Here is a 23358-nt window from a genome sequence, read left to right on the forward strand (position 1 = left end):
CCCATCCTTAAAACAATCCGAGCTGGTGCACTTCCTTTCTTCTTCGGATGGTAATGTCATAAAACAGCGTCTATTTATTATGCGATTTAAAGAAAACTTTGACGAAGACCTAACAGCTCATAACTCTAACAAGGAAAAAAGAGAAATCAACTACATATCACTGTCAAGCGCCTTGTACATGCCCGTCCTGACTGTAACAAAGGAAAAATTACAACGGTATGATGTCCCTGTTCAGATCAGTGCTTCCCACACGGTACACGGGTACAGTGAAGATTTAAGATTCCAAGAAATTTTCAAACGCATTTCTTTAATACCAGCTATTTTAAGTTACCTAGTTGTTGAACTAAAATAGCGATAAGGATTTACCAAAAGGATAGAGCAGGCATTCTATGGAATTTAATTTTCGCATTTAATCTCTCCATTTTTCCGTACTGCTTTTCTCGTAGTCCACGGCAAAGTGCTTCGTCTTGCTGCAAGTTCTTTGGGTTAGCTGGTTTAAATGTGTAGTCAGCTGTAACCTCGCGCTTTTGCGGAAATTTGTGTGTGACATTCTCAAGGTAATTTATAAGCGTTAATAAACTGGAAGGAAGAATAAGTGAAGAAAATTGTTTCGGAAAGTAAATTAACACGGCACTTCATTTCTGTCACAATAACAGTCGAGTTTGATGAGTGTAATAGTTCGCGACTATCTTGTGATGACGCTGTGCTAGCTATGTTTGAGGCTGCTGTCTTTATTTTTAATGGGTACATATGGATAAGATTTTATTCTGTATTTAATTGTGATCACAACACCTATAGTGTACTTGGTGACGGTGTGTGAGTGCCACATACCTGAGTTATTTGTGCTTGTTTTTGTCATGTCCGGTCAAATCGCTCTACGTGTATCTTCGTAAAAGAAACGACTGAGATTGTGACGTGTTGTCAGGAGCAGTTTGTATATGCAGTGGTCTCCGTCATGTACTTCGTGACTGACGAGAAAAGGCGGACAGTGAAGTTCAAACATTCACGATGTTAGTATGGCTATGTTGACTTACCTGTAATAATGATTGTGATGCTAATTTGCTGTGATGTAGACATATAGCGGCTCCAGATTTTAGGGCTAACGCAAGCAGTTTTTCAAGTGCCCACAGTTACATCATTTTTTGGTTTCAGTATGTTCGCATGAAAGGAAATGCTGTAATTCTGTTGCATTTTGTTAGTTTTCCCTGTGCTTTGATTACTCTTGTCGTTAGTATTCGTCCAGTCCTGTGTAAATACCAGTTTGTTGTAGTGTTTGGGTTTTAATGGAGTTCTTTATAAGAGTACTGTAACATTATTTACGAACTGGCGAAATACGAGCTACAAATTCTTTAGTTTGTCTAAGATAAAGCATTACATGTCATCAAAACTTAATAGATCATTCATCATAACTACAGTTAGTAGGAAGTAGTTTCAGTAAATCAGTTTTGCAAGAAAAAACTAACCAATGTTCAATCTCGATGGTAATCAAGAATGAGAACATCCGCATTGCAGTGTGCAATCTACACTACATGTATCTGGTTTTCTTTAATAGCAGGTTAAGACTCTAAAATGATTATACATACTGTAAATTGAGTATACATCTGTGAATGAATACAAATGAAGGAAGTTTGAAGGTAATACCAATGTTGAAAGTGCATATTCACTGATAAACAGTCCATATGCCTGGATTTTCATCATGTCGCTATCATACTAAGATTAACACAACGAATAAAGTATAGAATGAAATATTTGGTGTTATTAAGTAATATTGCAGCAATCTATTGACTGCTTTGATTGTTTGTTGTGCTGAAGTTAGTTCATGCACAAAAAAATACACATTGTCCAGAATTGTCACAGTAGGACAGTATCTGAAAGCCAGTGTTATGAAGGAGCAGTAGCAACTGTAAATACTTTTTCAAGTGCATGTTATTTTATGATTGTTCTCACTCTTTATGACCTGAGAAATGTGAGTGAGTTTATATCACTGAACACACTTTTCCTCGACCACTTTGATTAGGTTTCCTGTGTAATCACCCATTTACTGTACCCAGTAGGTGAGTGAAAATGCAGCATTTGAGCTATAGCACATGGTAACAATGGAAACCGAGTGCAGCTGTTCTTACCTGATTTTTTTTTTCTTTTCTTTCCTCTGACTGTAGAACTGAAGCCATGGACCAGGAGCCAACTATGTGGATAAAAAAAGAGGGACAGGATGAAGTACAAACTGAGTTACGCCTCATGGTAAGTGGTTTACTTGTATTTCTTAACAGTGTTTCATTAATTTCTGTGTGCAGTATTGTGCGTGAATACATAAAATTGTCATGCTGCTGGAAACATGAGTAATTGTTTACTAAAAAATGTATGAACTTTCTGTCTTAAATGACATTTTGTACAGTGCATTGAAATAAGGCTTGTATTAAACCTCACACAGAATTGAGCAAGAGTTTCAATTTCATTTTCAGTAAACATGGAAAACTTTTTTTGATGCGCAACCAAATTCTACTGATAAAATGGGTATATTCTGCTCTGATATGCTTCTTTAAATGACAACCTTAATGCGCAACTTAAGAATAATTGACTATTGTGAATGTCAGCAGTGCCTTTAAATTTATAAAGGGTATGGCTGCAGTTAATGCATTGTTGCAGTGTATTGTGATATGGAATGAGTTGAAATTTATTTATTAATGATGTAAAATAAATCGTTTGTAAATAATTTTTAAGTTGACATTTGCATGTTCACTAATATGAGAAGTAAATTCTGTAGTGCTATTAACATTAGGTGTTGACTTTGAATGTGTGAACAAAGTGTAAGTGCAACCATCAGCAGTAAAGTTAAATTACAGACAAATCACATGGAAGCATAAGTAGTTACGCAGCCCGTAGGTTCAGAATGAATTTTTATGTTGGTAGCAACGTTTTTATGAAGCCATGGGGTTACACATTAAATATTGACAGGTTTGGAACTTCCTGGCAGATTAAAACTGTGTGCCCGATCGCGACTCGATCTCGGGACCTTTGCCTTTCGCGGGCAAGTGCTCTACCATCTGAGCTACCAAAGCATGACTCACGCCCGGTACTCACAGCTTTACTTCTGCCAGTACCTCGTCTCCTACCTTCCAAACTTTACAGAAGCTCTCCTGCGAACCTTGCAGAACTAGCACTCCTCAAAGAAAGAATATTGCGGAGACATGGCTGAGCCACAGCCTGGGGGATGTTTCCAGAATGAGATTTTCACTCTGCAGCAGAGTGTGCGCAGATATGACATGGCTAAGCCATGTCCCCGCAATATCCTTTCTTTCAGGAGTGCTAGTTCTGCAAGGTTCGCAGGAGAGCTTCTGTAAAGTTTGGAAGGTGGGAGACAAGGTACTGGCAGAAGTAAAGCTGTGAGTACCGGGCGTGAGTCGTGCTTCGGTAGCTCAGATGGTAGAGCACTTGCCCGCGAAAGGCAAAGGTCCCGAGTTCGAGTCTCAGTCGGACACACAGTTTTAATCTGCCAGGAAGTTTCATATCAGTGCACACTCCGCTGCAGAGTGAAAATCTATTGACAGGTTTGTTCATAACCACTTTCTGCATTTGCTGTATGTTGTTACACATATTGTTTGTGAACTACCAGAATGTTATAGTTAGTGGTGTAAATAATCTTACGTACACATGTCACTTACAATCTAATCCAGTGCAGCCATTTGTAGGGTATTCAGCTATCGGCAGGAAAACAAATTCACTTCGTGCCACTAGTATTTTTATTCTGCCTACCAGAATTGAGGGTCCTGACACAATCACGCAAACTACTTGCATAATTTTTGTGCTGAAAAAATCTGCTTCAACACCCATCTTGGTTGCAACTGCAGAAGTACTGTGATAGCATTAATGCAGCATTTGCATTAGAATATATGTGAGTGCTTCATTATAGTTCATATGAACTATGTGACCAGCTTGCAATTCATTTGACGAGCAGTATCACAACAGTAATCGTAAGCAATCACTGTGAGGAAACGGTAGGAAAGTAAATATACTAAATTTTATTAAATACAGTATAAGAGTGGTTAACTCAACATTGTCCAGACTTTGGCTTTAACCACTAACGTAATAATGGTTTAGCATACAGAAGGATATGTATGCACAACACACATCATGAGAATGAAAAGCAATTTGAAGAGTCATTGACCTTGGGCCTGAACTTGAGAACTATTCAAAAGCTACAAGGTTAAAATGAGGTGCTAGACCGCCCCACCCCCTACCCCCATTGAAATACTGGTTGTGGTGAGAGACTGATCCATAGTGCAGCTCAAGGCCTGGCCTAGATTGAAGGGTGGCAGGGTGGCTGTGAGCTGACAAAGCCTAGCTATGTGAAAGCCAAGTAAAGGATGTGGTAACAAATTGACCAGTAGCTCAGCCTAATGTCTATCTACCAAAAAATCCAAATTGTGCCCAGAATGTAACTTTTATCTACAAAAAGTCTTCTCTGTGTTGTGCTGTGTTATTTGATGGACTGAATTTCCCTGTGACCTTAAGAGATCAATGTAGATATTATATCAGTTGAAATCTACCTTCTTTGCCTCTTAATTATAGCTTAATTTTTAATTGGTGTATATTTTTGGCATGAGCGCAAGCTGGAAAGTAATGGCACACAATTTTTATTTTAAAATTTTTGAAGCATTTTAATTAAAACAAACTCTATTGATATTTTACATCTTTATTCTTTGTGTTTATATGTTTATTTCAAACAGTCACCGTGGCACTGAACACCTTTCCCCCAATAAGACACCAGGTTGTTGGTGTCGTCACTGTAGAATGTTTGACTTTGTTGGCAGACTCACATCCTCACCTCTGCTCACACCAATTCATCACTATCAAAGTGAAGTCCTTGAAGGTGTTCTTTAGGTTTTGGAAACAGTTGAAAATTCATTGCCTCAAATGGGGTCACTATGGAGAATGATCAATAATAACGAATCATAGGTTTGATTGTTGCAGGTGCAAAAAAAAAATTGTGTACGGTCTGGCACTGCTCTGCTGAAGGAGAGGGTGCTCCATGTGTGGATGAATTATTTGAATTTTTTCTCTTTTTTCTGAGGGTTTTCTCATGTGCTGACATGGTTAAATAACAAACACCCATGTTACACCCTGCAGTTCAGAACTCTCCAGCAGGAGGGTGCTGCATATTGCACCAGCAAAATGGTAACATCAACAGAGTAATATGCATGACAACTGATATTAAGAACAGAATCAAAATTTTGGAGGCGTTATTTTCTGGTACACCCTTGTAATAAATTGATGCATTTGACAATTGCCTCAAATATTGCGGAATGGTTCCCTTGGCATTGCCCAGCATCCATTTGGAAGTCATAATACTAAATCCATAAACACATCAGCCAAAACATTATGACCACGGCTTTGTTATCAATATAAACTCATCCAGGAAATATCACCTTACCTTGTCTTCTAGTCAGACAGGCACAGTGCATGGATTATCAGTGAGCGTGCTGACTGGGTGTAAAATAGGGACTGTGCACAGTCTAACTTATTCTGACCGAGAGCATATTTTGATGGCCTGAAGGCTTGGGATGAATATTTTGCAAGCTGCACAGCTTCTTGGGTGTTTGAGGAGTGCTGTGGCAATTGTCCTCAACACAGAGTGTAACAGAGGTGAAATTATGTCCAGACATCATGGGGTTGGGCAAGAATCCCTCGTGATAGATGGTAGACATCATAGGCTGGCCAAATCAGTGAAACAAGACAGGCAGCAAACTGTGGTGTAACTAACATCAGACCTTAATGCTGGGCAGAGTACAAGTGTTTGAATGCACAATGCTCCAAACACTCTGAATGATGGATCTGTGCAGTTGATGACCCACGAATGTGCCAGTGTTAATGCCATGACATTGACAACTACAACTGAAATACACATGTAACTATTTGCACTGGATGTTTGCACAATGGCAGAGCACTGTATGGTCTGACAAATCCTGATCATGCCTTTGGGAGGGTGCATATCCGTCACCCACAGGGAAAACAGCTCCTTGAGTGCTGTACTGGTGGGGCCTCCATTATATTCTGGGAAATGTCCATGTGGGCACCCATGGTCCAGTGGAGCTCATGCAGGGCCCTGTTAGAAAAGGAGTATTGTAAACAGGTTGCAAAGCATATCCATCCCTTCTGTTGTTGTGATCTTCAGTCTCGAGACTGGATTAATGCAGATCTCCATGCTACTCTATACTGTGCAAGCTTCTCCATTTCCGAATAATTACTGCAACCCACATCCTCCTGAATCTGTTTAGTATTTATGCCTTGGTCTCCACCCATGATTTCTACTTTCCACCCTTCCCTCCAATACTAAATTGACAATCCTTTGATGCCTCAGAACGTGTCCTGTGAACAGACCCCTTCTTCTAGTCAAGTTGTGCCACAAACTGCTATTCTCCCCATCTATAGAACCATGTTTTGAAAGATTCTGTTCTCTTCTTGTCTAAACTATTTATCGTCCATTTTTCACTTCCATGTGTGGATACACTCCATACAAATACTTTCAGTAAAGACTTCCTGACACTTAGATATATACTTGATGTTAACAAATTTCTCTTCTTCACAAAGGTTTTCCCTGCCGTTGCCAGTCTATATTGTATATCCTCTACTTCGACTCACATCAGTTATTTTGCTCCCCAAATAGTAAAACTCATCTGCTACCTTAAGTGACTTATTTCCTAATCTAATAGTCATCACCTGATTTAATTAGATTACATTCCATCATCATTTTGCTTTTCTTGATTTTCATCTTGTACACCCCTCCTCTCCCCCCTCCCCCTTTTGAAGGCACTGTCCATTCCACTCAACTGCTGTTCCAGGTCTTTGCTGTGTCTGACAGAATTTCAATGTCGTGGGCAAACCCCAAAGTTTTTATTTCTTCTGTCTGGATTTTAATACCTACTTAGAATTATTTAAATTTTTGTTTCCTTTATTGCTTGCTCAGTATACAGATTGAATAACACTGGGGTAAGGTTAAACCCTGTCTGTCCCTTCCCAACCACTGCTTCCCTTTCAGCCCTTCACTTTTATAACTGCCATCTGGTTTCTGTACAAACTGTAAATAGCTTTTCACTCCCCGTATTTGATGACTTCCACCTTCAGAATTTGAGTATTGCCGTCAACATTGTCAAAAGCATTTCCCTAAGTCTACAAATGCTTCTCTTCCTTTTCCTTCTCTCTTCCTTTTCCTTCTCTCTTCCTTTTCCTTCTCTCTTCCTTTTCCTTCTCTCTTCCTTTTCCTTCTCTCTTCCTTTTCCTTCTCTCTTCCTTTTCCTTCTCTCTTCCTTTTCCCTCTCTCTTCCTTTTCCCGCTCTCTTCCTTTTCCCGCTCTCTTCCTTTTCCCGCTCTCTTCCTTTTCCCGCTCTCTTCCTTTTCCCGCTCTCTTCCTTTTCCCGCTCTCTTCCTTTTCCCGCTCTCTTCCTTTTCCCGCTCTCTTCCTTTTCCCGCTCTCTTCCTTTTCCCGCTCTCTTCCTTTTCCCGCTCTCTTCCTTTTCCCGCTCTCTTCCTTTTCCCGCTCTCTTCCTTTTCCCGCTCTCTTCCTTTCCCCCCTCTTCATTTCCCCCTCTTCATTTCCCCCTCTTCATTTCCCCCCTCTTCATTTCCCCCCTCTTCATTTCCCCCCCTCTTCATTTCCCCCCTCTTCATTTCCCCCCTCTTCATTTCCCCCCTCTTCATTTCCCCCCCTCTTCATTTCCCCCCCTCTTCATTTCCCCCCCTCTTCATTTCCCCCCCTCTTCATTTCCCCCCCTCTTCATTTCCCCCCCTCTTCATTTCCCCCCCTCTTCATTTCCCCCCCTCTTCATTTCCCCCCCTCTTCATTTCCCCCCCTCTTCATTTCCCCCCTCTTCATTTCCCCCCCTCTTCATTTCCCCCCTCTTCATTTCCCCCCCTCTTCATTTCCCCCCCTCTTCATTTCCCCCCTCTTCATTTCCCCCCCTCTTCATTTCCCCCCCTCTTCATTTCCCCCCCTCTTCATTTCCCCCCCTCTTCATTTCCCCCCCTCTTCATTTCCCCCCCTCTTCATTTCCCCCCCTCTTCATTTCCCCCCCCCTCTTCATTTCCCCCCCCTCTTCATTTCCCCCCCCCCTCTTCATTTCCCCCCCCCCCCTCTTCATTCCCCCCCCCCCTCTTCATTCCCCCCCCCCTCCCTTTGCCTCTCTGTCCCTTTCCACCTCCTAATATCGATTTCCACTCCCCCATGACTATTAAACTTTCGTCTCCCTTCATTATCTGAATAATTTCTTTCATCTCATCATTCATTTTTTTCATCTCTTCATCTGTGGAGCTAGTTGGCATATAAACTTGTACTACTGTGGTAGGTGTGGGCTTTGTATGTATCTTAGCTACAATAATGTGTTCACCATGCTGTTTGTAGTAGCTTACCTGTGCTCCTATTTTTATTCATTATTAAACCTACTCCACCATTACCCCAACTTGATTTTGTATTCATAATCCTGTATTCATCTGACCAGTAGTATTGTTCCTGTCATCGAACTTTACTAATTTCCACTATATCTAGCTTTAACATATCCATTTCCATTTTTAAATGTACTAATCTATGTGCCCAATTAAGGGATCTGACATTCCAAGTTCCAATCTGTAGAATGCCAGCTTTCTTTCTCCTGATAATGACATGATCCTGAGATCTGAATGAGGGACTATTTTACCTCTGGAATAGTTTACCCGAGAGGACACCATCATTTAACCACACAGTGAAGCTGCATCCCCTCAGGAAAAATTACAGCTATAGTTTCCCCTTGCTTTCATCTATTCACAGTACCAGCACAGCAAGGCTCTTCAATTAATGTTACAAGGACAGATCAGTCATTAACCCTTACTGTTGCCCTTGCAACTACTGAAAAGACTGCTGCTCCTCTTCAGAGACCACACTTTTTTCTGGCCCCTCAACAGATACCCCTCCATTGGGGTTACACCTACAGAATGGCTATCTGTATTGCTGAAGCACACAAGCCTCCCTGCCAGTGGCAAGGTCCGTAGTTTGTTAGGTCCACCCCTTCATGATGATCATATTTCTCACTGGCAGTGTCATTTTTCATCAAGATAATGCACCATTTCATAAGGCCATGAGTGTGATAGAATGGTGTGAGGAACACAGTGGTGAGTTCCAGTTCATGTGGTGGCCACCCAACTTGCCAGCTGTGAACCTGGTCAAACACATTTGGGATGTGATTTAACATAACGTCAGAAATCATCCCCCCCCCCCTTTCAGAATTTATGGGAATGAGGTGACCTGAGTGTACAGATACAGTGCCAACTTCATCCAGTGATCTACCAAGGCCTCATTGCTTCCATGCTACAATGTCTCCCCTCTGTTCCCTGTGCCAGAGGTGGACATACCAGCTTTTAGATGAGTGATGATAATGTTGGGGCTGATCAGACTATGGCAGTTACCATTATTGAAAGAAGATTGTTTTATTTTAGGAATGGTGATAATGAAAGTGGCACATAAAGTTCGACCAAAAAGCACATGCTACCCATGAGCCCTGCATGGCTCACCCTCCAGTCCACCTTTAAGACACCAACTGCCTGTGAGATCCACTGCTGTTCCTCTACACCCATTGTTGCTCCACAGTGCCCACTGGCGCCATGACCTCAGAGCTGTGTGATGTGACATCTGCCATGCATATGGGGGCTGGAATTCAAAGAGGGAGCACGCCATAGCTCAGCCTCCCCCACCAAACCAAATTTCCCATTCCCCACCATTCAGGAGCCCTTTACATTTGACTCTCCTTGGCCTGTGTAATGTGCATGCATGAAGCTTTACATATGTGTAAATTCAGAACCAGGAGTTTTGCCACGCTCACCACCCTGACAATCTCATAGGGTCCCAAGAACTGAGGAGCTGGAATGAGATTTTCACTCTGCAGAGGAGTGTGCGCTGATATGAAACTTCCTGGCAGATTAAAACTGTATGCCCGACCGAGACTCGAACTCGGGACCTTTGCCTTTCGCAGGCAAGTGTTCTACCTAGGTTCGCAGGAGACCTTCTGTAAAGTTTGGAAGGTAGGAGACGAGATACTGGTAGAAGTAAAGCTGTGAGTACTGGGCGTGAGTCGTGCTTCAGTAGCTCAGATGGTAGGGCACTTGCCTGCAAAAGGCAAAGGTCCCGAGTTCGAGTCTCGGTCTGGCACACAGTTTTAATCTGCCAGGAAGTTTCAACTGAGGAGCTGGCTTGCTAGCGCCCGAACTCCGCTTTTTGACCAACATTAGGGTTTCAAACTAACACTCCATTCCCAACCTTTGCACTCAACTATTTAGTCCCTTGTGGTAGCAGATGGCTAGCATTTAATGTGCAATTTTGGTTGATCTCAGCTCCCTTACATCTCACACTCCGCCACCAACCTCTGGACATCCTTATACAGGGAGGACCAGGTGACATGTTGAGTGATCTTGGCCCCCACCAACCTCTGGGCTTTCTTATACAGGGAAGACCAGGTGATGTGTTGTCTGATCTTGACAAGAGTTTTATAAATGCCCAAATGACTGCCTAAGAGTATGTTAAGGAAATAATGAGCCAAAACGTAACTAAGAGCTTGTCAGTCTCTAAACAAAATTTCTGGTGTTTCAAATACATTTTGAATTTGTCAAGGGCAAACAAAACTGCCAAATCTTCCCATTCATACATAGAATATTTCATCTCCACAGGAGAAAGTTTCCAAGTTGCATAGGCAATAGGTCATCAACCCACACCACCTCCCCTCCCATTCTGTTCCTGCAGGACAGCTTCCACTTTGTACTCTAGAAGAATTAGGTGTCCGTCTACAAGAAGAACAGGAGCTCAAAATTGGGTATGGCTAATAGTAGTGGGTTGCTAAGTGCCACCTTAATGACTTCAGAAGGTTCCAGATGACTTTCATCCCATTTGAAATTTTTTAAATTGTTAAGGCATCCCAGTAATTTAGTAAAATTGGGCACAAAATTTCGAAAAAAAATTGTCAGGACTTCAAGATGTTGCAAGTGTTCAGACAGACTAGAACTGTAAGTAACCGTGCCATCTAGCTAAGTGTGTCCACACTTGAACATGAAATCACTGGTAACACAATCTCGAAGGCAAGTCATAATGGCAACTCCCATTGACAAACTGAAGGGCACCCTGTTAAAATCGTAGAGGTTCCAATCTGTACAGAAGGCAGTAATATGCTTGGAATCATCTGTTAACATGATCTGATAATATGAGAGATTGAGATCCAGGACAGTAAAATACTGAGCCCGACTGAACCAAGTAAAAGAATTGTGCAGATTGGTAAGTGACCAGATTCCAAAACCACCTTCTCATTAACTGCATGATAACACACGTCTGTATGAAATGCCCCACTGCTGCCCATAGATACTGAGAATATGGGAGAAGCATAGGCTGAGGTCGAGGGCCTGATGACTCCATCAAACAACATATTATTAATCAAAGCACATATACATTTCATCTTTAATGGAGAAAGCCTGTAAAGATCCTGCCTCTCTGGAATGTCATTTGTAAGGCGAATCTTGTACTGGATTTTATTGGTGACGTCCAATCTGTTAGTTAACATCTATGGTAAACAATCAAGAACTTCCTGTACCTGCTTCATCTCTACTGGACCAAGGTGACCAAGCTCAAATGCTGAACATTGCGGTAACACATTATGACAGGAGCACAACGTGAATTTTTCAGCTGGGTCAAATTTAAAATAAACGACAAACCACCTTCAGTCACACAATTAAGTTCACTGCAACATTTTTAATTACTATCTGCTTCACAGGCCAAGAAAATTTTCCAATACTCAGTTTTGCCAATCAGAGGCTACATCTGCCCAGTTAGAGCTCGACATTGGGCGGACAGATGCAAATGAGGCAATTCACAGATATGGCAGAACTTCAAGTACCACAGATAATCTAAATGAGAAACTGAACTGCCAGAGTTGAGGAGGATGCACACTGGTTTCTGGTTAAGTTGTGCCCAAAGATAAGGCAGGGGTTCCCCTACCTCGGACTTGGCACAGAGACAGCACTTTGGCAGTGGAGCACTACCATGTCTCTTCCTTTCCTTGTGATGTCAGCTGTTTGACACACTTTCCATGGAACCAGATATTGCCATACCAAATGCACCTCTTCGTTACACTGTAATTACATCCTATGCTTGTTCCTTATGGGTGGTCCCCTTTCAAACTGCCTGGAATCTCGATCCCCATCCTGATAATGACACTTAAACCCCCATAACTGCTGGTCTGCAGAACTCGGGCTTAAATAGCAGACACCAAAGCCTCTAATTCAGTAAAAGATGAGCATTTATTAGTGAAGGTAATCAATGAACGGTCCTGTGGCTGCATTTTCTCTAATATGTTATTAAGTATTTGTATCTCTGTGACTTGCAATTCCAAGGTTGCAACAGCCATATGGGTCATTCCGTGTCAATTCAACCAATTTGAGAAAATGTTCCAGCTGATAGTCTCAGATTCCTGTGAAATTTAGCACACCAATGCTACCAAGTGTGGAACACTCATGTACAAAATTTTAAGTTCCTCTCCCAATTGGTTCCAGAATTATGCCTTGTGAAACAAGGTGGTGTGACCTGGAAATTGCAACCCGCATCTGGCAATCTATCTTCAGACCCAACTTCAGGTCTTGATAACTTTGAAACTATTCCGCACAGTCCAGTGAAATTTTTACAACCCAGTAACATCTACTTACAGAACACACTATATGAATCAAAACACCAAAAACATATTTCTGAGGAAAAATTCAAAATTCCAAAATGTGATTTAAAAAATGTAATACGTTAAAAGGTACATATTATAGGTGCCCTCTATGCCAAATATAATTCACTCAGAAAAGGTATACATTTTTTTTGGGGGTAATCTTGTTTTGGCATAAACATGCACAGAACTCATCTTGCTCATATCAGTCACACAAACAGAGTTACATGCACATGAAAATACAAAGATTTGAAAAAGTACCTGAAAAACATGGATTTTCTAAGTGTGGTAGCACAAAAGGGACAAGTGATATCCAAGCCAAATTTCAAACACTGTATAAGTAGACGTAATATAACATGTTGCAAAATTTCAACTTGTTATTGCAAGGTATTTGTGTACAATAAAAGTTGACAGAGATGTATTTAAGTTTCTTTTAACACGATTTAGCAAGTAATAGTGATGATGCAGACAGCTTGTTTCAGATAAAGCTGCAGCAATTGTTAGGAACCATTAGGCAACAGAAAGTTAAACAATGGTAGTTTTCAGGGACAGAATGAGTCATTGTTGGGCATGAACAACAAAGGAAACAAGCAACAATTACAGGCTACTCATGTTCTTAAGATTCTAGTTCAGACTGGTCAGTACTGTTGTGGAAAGTCAGTATGGAGGCAGAAGAGTGTACTAGTGGTGCTTTTGTTCAACAAGTTGCAGTATTGGTAGAGCACAAGAATCTGAAGGTCATAAAACATATGGAACAACATGTGGCATTCGCTTTGTATTGTATGATCTGGATGAATCAGACCAAGATTTGTTGCTATGGAGATCTGGGATACACCCTGTAGGCACAAATAGTTCAGTTCCAGGAAACTTTAGTGTTTGTTATCATATGAAAGTGTTTCTGGATAATTATTCTTTCCTACAAAGAAGTTGTTTTGATCCATTTCGGATTCATAAGAAGACAGTGAAGTGTAGTCTCAGAGAAGTTGATATAAAATCAGTATTGAAAGTGAATCGGTGCATGGGACTTAACATGAAATCAGAACAAAAGTTATGTTACAGGTGTGTTACACTCCTAAAAAATGAAGAATATACTGATACTTACACAACAGTGACAGAGTATCAGCCACCTACAACCACAGTGGATGAGCAATTAAATACTTCAGTGACTGCTCTTGGTTTGTCTCCCATGAAGAGACACAAAGTTGGGAAAAGGACAGGCCCAGCTATGGTAGAAGAAAACTACAAGAAGCTCAAATGGAATTAAAACACAAAATAGCTGACACACTAATGGTGGAAGAGGAAGAACTGTCTGCTCCAAAGGAACAGAAATCATGCCAGAAATGCTCTGATTTGGATAAAATTGTGCATGATTTCAAAGAAAAGTAGCTATTCTTACCCTTGCACTTTCCAGCTGGTATTTTGACTACACTGCAAAGGAATTCAGTGTTTCTACATATATGGTAAAGCAAGCTAGGAAAATAAGACACCCAAGTAGTGCTTCCACAACTTCAGCAGGCTCAGAGTAAGCAATTGAGTTCAGAAATAAAGGTGCTAGTGTCGGAGTTAATGCCTGGAAAAAGACTATGCAATGGTGAAAATGGGAAATGTACATGTACAGATGCAAAAAAGACTGTTGCTATGCAACATATCATAACTATATGTATAATTCAAGGAAAAGTATCCCAATACCAAAGTAGGTTTATCATCTTTTTTCAATCTTCCACCAAAAGTGGGTTGGGCCTGTAAGTGCAAGGGGCACACACAATATTTGTGTGTGTGTGAGACCCATCAAAGTGCTAACCTGATGTTTGCTGCTATAAAGGATTCTGGTGTGGATTACAAAGGTGCAATGGAACTGGTAGTGTGTGACATCAGTTCCTACCAGTGCATGATAAACAGGTGTGAAAAGTGTCCTGGTAAGGCAAATCTTGGAGAACACATGAATAGCAAACTGTATGGTGAACTCCTTACAGACGACGATGAACTTGTTTCTTATAAACAATGGACACACATGGATCGCACAAGTCTTGAAACAAAGCAAAGTACAGTGGAAGATTTTGTTGAAATGTGTTGTCGAAAAACAAACTGACCACACACAGCTTCACAGCAACAGCACAATTGGCTTATCTCCAGTTTTGTAAGGATAATTTGAAACAAGATGAAATTATAGTAATACTAGACTTTTCTGAAAATTATGCATTTATAGTTACAGATGTCATCCAAGGATATCATTGGGACAACATTCAAGCAACTCTACAGGCATTTGTGATTTGCTGTAGAGGTGAATCGGGTGATGTCTGTCATGAACCTGTGTTTTTAGTGACTGTTTAATTAATGATACCATTGTAGTTCATGCCTATATTTGCACTGTCATGGCATATGTGAAAAACAAGCTGCCTCACATACATTTTGCAAAATACTTCAGTGATGGGGCAGCTAGTCAGTAAAAAAACTGTAAAAATCTCAAATTTATGCATGCATTACCTTGATTTTCTGATTCACGCAGAATGGAATTTTTTCACAGCAGTCATGGTAAACATGTATGTGATGGTATTGGTGCTACCATTAAGTGCTTGGCATCATGAGCTAGTCTGCAGCACTCTACAGAAGGTCACATTCTAACACCTCCTCAGTTATTTACCTGGGTACAGAAAAATATCTCTGGCATACAATCATTCTATGTGTCGAAAGATGAGGTGAAATCAGTTGAAGAGTTGCTAAAAAGCAGACTAGAACACATTAAAACTGTTGCAGGCACAAAGAGCCATCATCACTTCTCTCCAGCGGTCTCTGACAATGTGCAGATGAGCCGACTGTCTGGTTATAACTATAGGTTCATGCACAACGTGTGTCTTCACAGTATGTCTGACTCAGGATTCAGAAGCAAAAGCAGCAACATACAACCAGGTTGCTATGTTATTGCTGTTTATGATGACAAATGGTACTTAAGATGTGTTGCAGAGCACTGTGAAGCAGAAGGTGATGTATTTATGAACTTCATGGCACCAGCAGGACAAGCCAGATCATTTCATTGCCCCTGTTTGGCAGACAGGTGTTGGATTCCTTTTGAACATATTCTTATGACAGTTCCAGTTCCTACCACAGTGTCAGGAAGACAGTACAATTTGCCACTCAATGTACAGAGTACAGTAGCGAAATTGAGGGAGAACTTCTGTTCGAGGCACAATCGACTGGTTTTTAGCGGTTAAGGTGCAGTAAACATTAATGATAGGTTGTGTTAATCTGTCTATATGTTGTTGCTTAGTGATTAAACAGTTGTGGGAGAGGATAAGAAGAGGCAGAACAGTTTACGATATGTTTTTACAAAATTGTGTTGTGGGGCGATGGCCACATCACCAAATACATCTGTCAACTTCCATTGTACACAAATGTCTTGCAATAACACGTTGAAATTTTGAAATATTTATCATTATGGTCTACATATGCAGTGTGTGAAATTTGGCTTGGATACCTCTTGTCCCTTTTGTGCTACCACACTTTGTAAATCCATGTTTTTCAGGTAATTTTTCAAATTTTTGTATTTCCGTGTGCATGTAACTCAGTTTTTGTGACTGATATGGGCATGGTGAGTTCTGTGTGTGTTTAGGCCGCATTAAGCTTACCACAAAAAAATTTATACACTTTTTGAGTGAACTATATTTGATGTAGAGGGCGCCTACAATATGTACCTTTTAACGTATTACATTTTTTAATCACACTTTGGAATTTATTTTCTCTCAGAAATATGTTGGTGTTTTGATTCATGGAGTGTGTTCTCTAAATGAATGTTACTGGGTTGTAAAAATTTCACTGAACTGGGTGGAATAGTTCCAAATTTATTAAAACCTGAAGTTCGGTCTGAAGATAGATTGCCAGATGCGGGTTGCAATTTCCGGGTCAGACCACCTTCTTTTACAAGTCATCATTCTGGAACTAATTGGCAGGGGAAACTAATACTTTGTGTACCAGTGTTCTACACTTGGTAGAATTAATGTACTGAATTCCAGTCAAATCTGAGACTGAGCTGGAGCCCCTGGTTGAACTGACAAGGAATGACCCATATGCATTCACCTGTGTACCTAGGAAAAGGTTCATGAGGAAACTGCACTAGCCAAAAATGTTTACACTTCAGCAGCCTCTTAATATGAGGTGAAAATGTCAGCCCAATAATTGATTTCCACAACTCTCGATGTTGCACTTTCATGTAAAATTCGTCTGAAAACACTGCTGAATGCAGGGGGGTACAATGCTTGAACAACATTATTGGAGATAGCCAAAGTGTTGACATGAAATGTAAATTTGACCATCATCCACAGGATGTATTTCACCTGTCTTTAAATTCTAAATTGAAAGTTCCATTGTAGCTTGAAGTATTAATATTATTTAGTAAGGCAATTTCCCAAATGAATCCTCCTCTGGTCCTTAAAGGTGTCTGTAGAATTGCTACTACTTCCAGCAGTTACCTGTTTGTGGGAGGATCTTGTTCACCTCCTATTGCTCCAAATTTTTCTAAATCAAGGTCACTGACCCCACTTTGCAAGTCCTGCACCTACCCCTGTAACTGCAGAGCCAATGTAATCTGCTTAGAATAGAGATTACATTGTAGACTACCCCACAAGCGATTATCCCAATGGATCAATTGTGCCTGAATTGTGTGTATTTGCTTATGGAAGGGCTGACTGCTTTCTAAACACTCCATGTTCTGACACAAGGTTGTCATGGCCGGAGCTCAGTCAGCTAGTGCAACAATACACCCCCCCCCCCCCTCCCAGTACAGTTGGTACTAATCACCAATCGGTCATCCACACCGGCTTGCAGACGAGCCTCAAGTTTGGAAACACTGCCATTACATGGAAGCTAAAACACTTTTAATTTGTAGATTAACTGTTGCTCCTTCAATAAGGACGAACTGGGACAGTTGTGGGATCCCATGTTCAGCCCAGCAGTGGATACCTACAAACACACACCTCATGGTGAATCACAGTATGAGGATACTTTCCCCCTTTACTTCCAAGAAAATAACCATCCTCTGTTACCAAACAAACATCAACAGAAAAAGGGGAAATTAAGTGGTAGGACTGGGCAGATCGGGGTTCACATCAGTCACCATTGTTTATTAAAATGTATTTATTTAAGAAAAATAACGAAATCAGATACATTAGCAGGTTTACAAACAACACACGAAACTTTTAAAATTTGATACTTTACACACCTTACTTTAGTGATAATTTAAATAAGGCAATAGTTAAAGACAAAAGCTGTGTCTGACATCAGTTCTTAGATTTTAGATTCAAAATTTCCACCTTCACAAACTGCAACTCAGAAAATGCTTCAACAAATGAACTAACAATTATTTGGAAACAGATGGCTCTTTAAGACAACACAGAAGCGTAACTCATCTCAAAGGTTAAAACTGAATCGCTATACTGGAAGACAGAGAAATTCACAGCTGCCTTGGGACCGCTAGAAAAAGGAAATGTTTAAAATACACTTTCAGTGCATGTAGATAATCTAACAAAGTAAACAGGTGCACTGATTTCTAGAGCTGCCTTCAGGAAGACAGGGCAAGGTGTTTTAAATCTTGCCCCCAATGAGCAGTTCAGTAATTAATAGGGAATGATTGTGCACAGATCAATATAACTGGCTTCAGACAGTGAAAATTCTATTAAGATATACTGTAGAAAATGCACAAGTGATTCAGTAAGTGAATGTGCACGCATGGCAGCTCAAGAATGCCATTTAAAGAGGAAAACCAGAAATTAGTACTCAGAACCAACTTTTAGCAGTAAATAAAAGGTGAGAAAAAGTCACCCCATCACAACTTTAAAATAATAAACAGTTGAGTAGTTAAATCTAGTAAGCAGTAACTAGCCCTGACACTTAATAAATTTCTTTCACTCTCCAGCTCACAAATGGCCAGTGAACAAATACACAAACATTCAGAGCTCAGTAACACTTGACAGTTTTACACACTTTTGCTTGTTCCAACCCATGAGCCTTAAATGTGACAGTTACTTACCAACAGGCTGTATTTTCACAAGTCTGGATGACATCTGAATATGAAATGTGTGATTAATATAGAGCTGATCAGCATGTGGCCATTCTAACAGTGCTCAACAGTATGTACAAGAAGCGCACTCATCCCATCAAACCCCCTAACATGAAAATGTACAAAATTTTAGTACAAATTTCAAACAGTAATTTACATAACTTGAGTGAAAGCAGCCCATCGGTAGCTGGCAGTGGTGCACTCCATGAGGCTGATGTATAGAGGCAATGTTAACAGCCACGGTAGATGAGCACGCTGTGAGTCCAGGTCCAAAACAATCAAAATGTGCCACAATAGCAGAAAACTGGAACATACTGAGAGAGCATATAAATTCCACTGTCATTCTCACTTAATACAACCACATGACCACAGTTGTTGTGCAGATCAATGGACTTGTCAGATGATTCTCATCAAAAACTTTGTCTAGGGCTAAATGTGGTCACACTTAAAACAGTGTTCAGGATTACCAAATCATCGAATCCACTGCTGAACATGGGGAATTGAATAGCAATAACAAGCTTGCCTGGTTGCTAGACATTACCCTAACCTCTTCCAAGGCAACATCACAAGGTATTAAATCATGCAACACAACCCAAATCAGGCAGTTTTTCAGATGAGAAAGCTCCTTGCATAATGTGACTTCCACAGAGAAGAACCAACAGCAAATACAGATAGCCAAGACCACACCAATGTTCCATCTTTTGTTAACACCTGTGCCTGCAACTATTAACTTGACAGAACTTTTAAAGGGCTATCAGTCACTCCATTCTGTCAAGTTCGGCTGAATGCCAAATACTGTCTACATATCCTGCGTGGCTCTACCGTGCCCCCATGGCACCACAAGCTGCAAGCAAAAACTGTGACATACACCAGGTGCAGGGTGGGAATTCAAAGAGGTAGAGTGCCATGGCTCAGATAGTAATAATAATAAAATCATTACTATCAGTACTTGTACTACTATATTAGTATTATTGTAGGCAGTTAATTAATACAAAGATCAATTAATAACATGCTGCTGTATCCTTTCTATCTTCAGTTCAGCATCTCTTAAAGGCATCCTCTTTGCATACACCGCATTGCTTCACTATTTTGTCGATACGCTCTTTCTTAATGTTAAGTGGTCTACTTTGTTTCTATCAGTAAGGTGATTTCCTATCAAAAACTATTCTTTGGCTGCTAATTATCTAACATGCTCAACAGATGCGATATCAGTTTAATGATTTTCTTTCTATGCTATTACTGTTTCATTTGTTCTCATTCCAGCACTTCAAAATTGCAGGTTTTTCAGTCTCGATATGCTGGTGCTGTCCCATAAATAATCTTTCCAGAACTTTGTCTTTTGAGATCAGCAGGTAAAACCCATAGTTCAGATCCATAGAATGGGACTGGTTCAGTCTGTATCCTATGCTCTCTTTTTGTACTCTTAGAAATGTGCTTGTCCCACCAAAAGGAATTCATGAAGTTAGAATAGTATTAAGTAGTGTGCCAAGGTAGGGTGTGTGTGTGTGTGTGTGTGTGTGTGTGTGTGTGTGTGTGTGTGTGTGTGTGTGTGTGTGTGTGTGTGTGTGTGTGTGTGTGTGTGTGTTTTTAATAATTTTATCATAAATAAGCATTCAGTGCAACAATGTTTTGATGTAACTCTTCTTGACATTTTATGATTCTGATTGTACAAGTAGTATGAGTGATGTGGCACTTGACAGTCCAGTTTCTGCTCCCCCACACAGTTGGTGTAAACTGTATTGTAATTTGATATGAACATCATCAATTTTATGAAAAACATTGATTTCATTGTTTCAGGTAGTAGCTGTTTTATTTTGATTACACTACCATTATATGCATATGAAGATAATGAAGCTAGAAAATCAGATTGAAAACAATAGCATAGGGAGAAAGCTGAAGTTGAAGATCATAATGAATTTTCAAAGGTGTTGTCATTAATCGGTCTTACAATTTTTTGCTGCCTCCCATTGAAACATACCATAGTGAACTCATCACCCAGAATATCTGACTCAATACAGAAAATGTAACCAGAACTAGTATTTAATTATTAAGTATTATGATGGTTGGCCTTTATATGTGTGATACATTTTATATGATAAGGAAGGACTGTGACTGCCTAAATGTACTCATTACATATGTTGGTTGATTCTTACACATAAGATTACAGCAACCAGCCAATTTTGATAATGCTATTTATTCACTTAAATAACACTGTTACCGATTTAAAACCAATATGTCCATCTTCATACAGCTAGTTGACATTTTACATTATCTTTTGAGTTTTGTTTTCACCATCTGCCGAAACTTCTTTGGGGTGGTGATGCCCTACAACCAAAACAAGATGTGAGACGACATATTTTCAATCATAATTGTGCCTCACGATGGTTTTAAGTGATGTAAACAAACTGTTGTTATTTAATGTAAGACATTTTGGTTACTTAGCATGAAGAAACCACACCATTATGTTCCACTGCAGGTTGTTTAACATCTTGCAACATCAGAAACTGTATAATGCGTTTTTTTGTTAATATATATGCACATAATGTAATGCACCACTTACACAGAAGTTTCATCACATGCATGTATGCATGCAAAGATGGCTATATTAAAACCATAATAATACCAAAAGCGTGCACTCTGAGATATTTCATTATGTACTTGCATGTGATGGATATTTACAAATTGCTAATGTTATGTTTCTTACTACTTACACTGAATGAGAACTGATCAAAATGAAGATAAACAAATGGAGCAGTCAGTTATAAAGTGTTACTGCAGTGATATTATGTAAATATTATGGTATACATTGGAACAAAAGTAAATGATAAGGGCAAGATGTACATAGATAAATGTTACAACTATGGACACATTATGGTCTACATTTAAAGCACAGTAAATGGGTTTGGATGGATGTGCATATATAAATATTACAAATATTAAACAAGTGGACTTTTTATTTATTTATTTATTTATTCATTTCTATTTTGTACTTTAAATTGGAAAGCAGGTAAATGAAATTTTTAAGGAAGGCTGCATTGGCTAACTCGGTTTGTTCATTTGCTTGAGGAGATTGAATTATATGTATATAAAAGCAAATCACCACAAAATCTCCTCAATGAACAGAGTTGGCCAATGCAGCCTTTCTACAAAATTTCATTCACCTGCTTTCCAATTTAAAGCACAAAATAAAAATAAATAAATAGTCCACTTTCTTAATATTTGTGAAATTTATATATGCACATCCATCTGAACCCATTTACTGTGCTTTCAATGTAGGCCATAATGTGTCCATAGTTGTAACTTTTATTTATGTATGTCTTGTCCTTAGCATTTACTTTTGTTCCAATGTATACCGTAGTATTTACATAAAATCACTGCAGTAACACTTTATGTGGTTCATAGTGTGGTTTCCTGTAGTCATGTCCTAGTTCATGAACCACGGGCAACGTATGAGTGGCCAAGTAAGTGGTCCTGACAGTCGGGATACCAGTTACTTTGGAATAAGGCTGGGCATCTCGGACATATTCTGAGTTGTGGTCACCTTTGTGCTCATACGGCAAAGACTACCAAATCCACCGGTTAGTCCCTCAGCCGTTAGGGGTAAAACCCAATGGGACTCGGGGCAAGTAAGGCTAGCAACCTGCTTCCCTGGTACTTTAAATATGATGCTGGCAACAATCAGATCAAAATGCCTCGGACCTTTGGAGGTGACGGAGTCCCACCTCTAACTGACAAACCAGGGACTCCTAAGACAAGACTTGGCAAACAAATGGTAATGAGATGGGGAGCTATTAATATCAATGGGGGCTACTCTGGGAAGAAGGTAGAGCTGGCAGAGGCTGCAAGTAAGCTGGGGCTGGACGTTTTAGCTGTTAGTGACATTCGAGTAAGGGGTGAGAAAGAAGAGGAAGTGGGAGAATACAAGGTCTACCTGTCGGGAGTCAAAGCAGGAATAGCACAATGAGGTGTATGGCTTTACATCAGGAAAGAAATGGAACCCAGCGTAGTTGCAATAAGGTATGTAAACGAATGACTGATGTGGATAGATTTGACAGTGTCTAGCAAGAAAATTAGGATTGTGTCAGTATATTTGCATTGTGAAGTGACAGATCAAGATAAGATGGATAGTTTTTATGAGGCAGTCAGTGATGTAGTTGTTAGAGTAAAGGACAAGGACAGTGTTCTGATCATGGGTGATTTTAACGCCAGGATTGGAAATCGAACAGAAGGGTATGAAAAGGTTATGGGTAAATTTGGAGAGGATATGGAGGCCAACAGGAACGGGAAACAACTCTTGGATTTCTGTGCCAGTATGGGCTTAGTAATCACAGATTCCTTTTTTAAACATAAGAACATTCCCCGGTATACTTGGGAAGGCAGGAGAACCTGATCTGTCATTGACTATATAATAACAGATCAGGAATTCAGGAAGGCTGTGAGGGACACACGTGTATTCAGGGGATTCTTTGATGACACTGATCATTATTTAATCTGCAGCGAAATTTGGATTGTGAGGCCGAAAGAGCAGGAGGTCAGGTCCATATGTAGGAGGATAAGAGTGGAGAAACTTCAGGATAAGGAAATCAGGCACAAGTACAT

The 23358-nt window shown here is 40.1% G+C and overlaps 1 protein-coding gene across 6 annotated transcripts in view; it reads left to right on the forward strand.

Annotated features, from left to right (window-relative positions):
- Positions 1-489: 489 nt before the first annotated feature.
- LOC126108844 (zinc finger protein 107-like) overlaps positions 490-23358 on the forward strand; it is a 129255-nt gene continuing 106386 nt past the window's right edge. For 4 of the 6 annotated variants that reach the window (XM_049914208.1, XM_049914206.1, XM_049914210.1 and 1 more), the window contains exons 1-2: positions 490-557; positions 2160-2241. In XM_049914208.1, coding sequence (XP_049770165.1) covers positions 2213-2241 — 29 coding nt within the window. In that variant the 5' untranslated portion in view covers positions 490-557; positions 2160-2212. Of the gene's footprint in view, positions 558-1918; positions 2055-2159; positions 2242-23358 lie in introns of those variants that run through there. The other 2 variants (XM_049914207.1, XM_049914209.1) reach the window with 2 other exon arrangements.

Source organism: Schistocerca cancellata, chromosome 11, assembly GCF_023864275.1.
Source record: "Schistocerca cancellata isolate TAMUIC-IGC-003103 chromosome 11, iqSchCanc2.1, whole genome shotgun sequence".
NCBI lineage: Eukaryota > Metazoa > Arthropoda > Insecta > Orthoptera > Acrididae > Schistocerca > Schistocerca cancellata.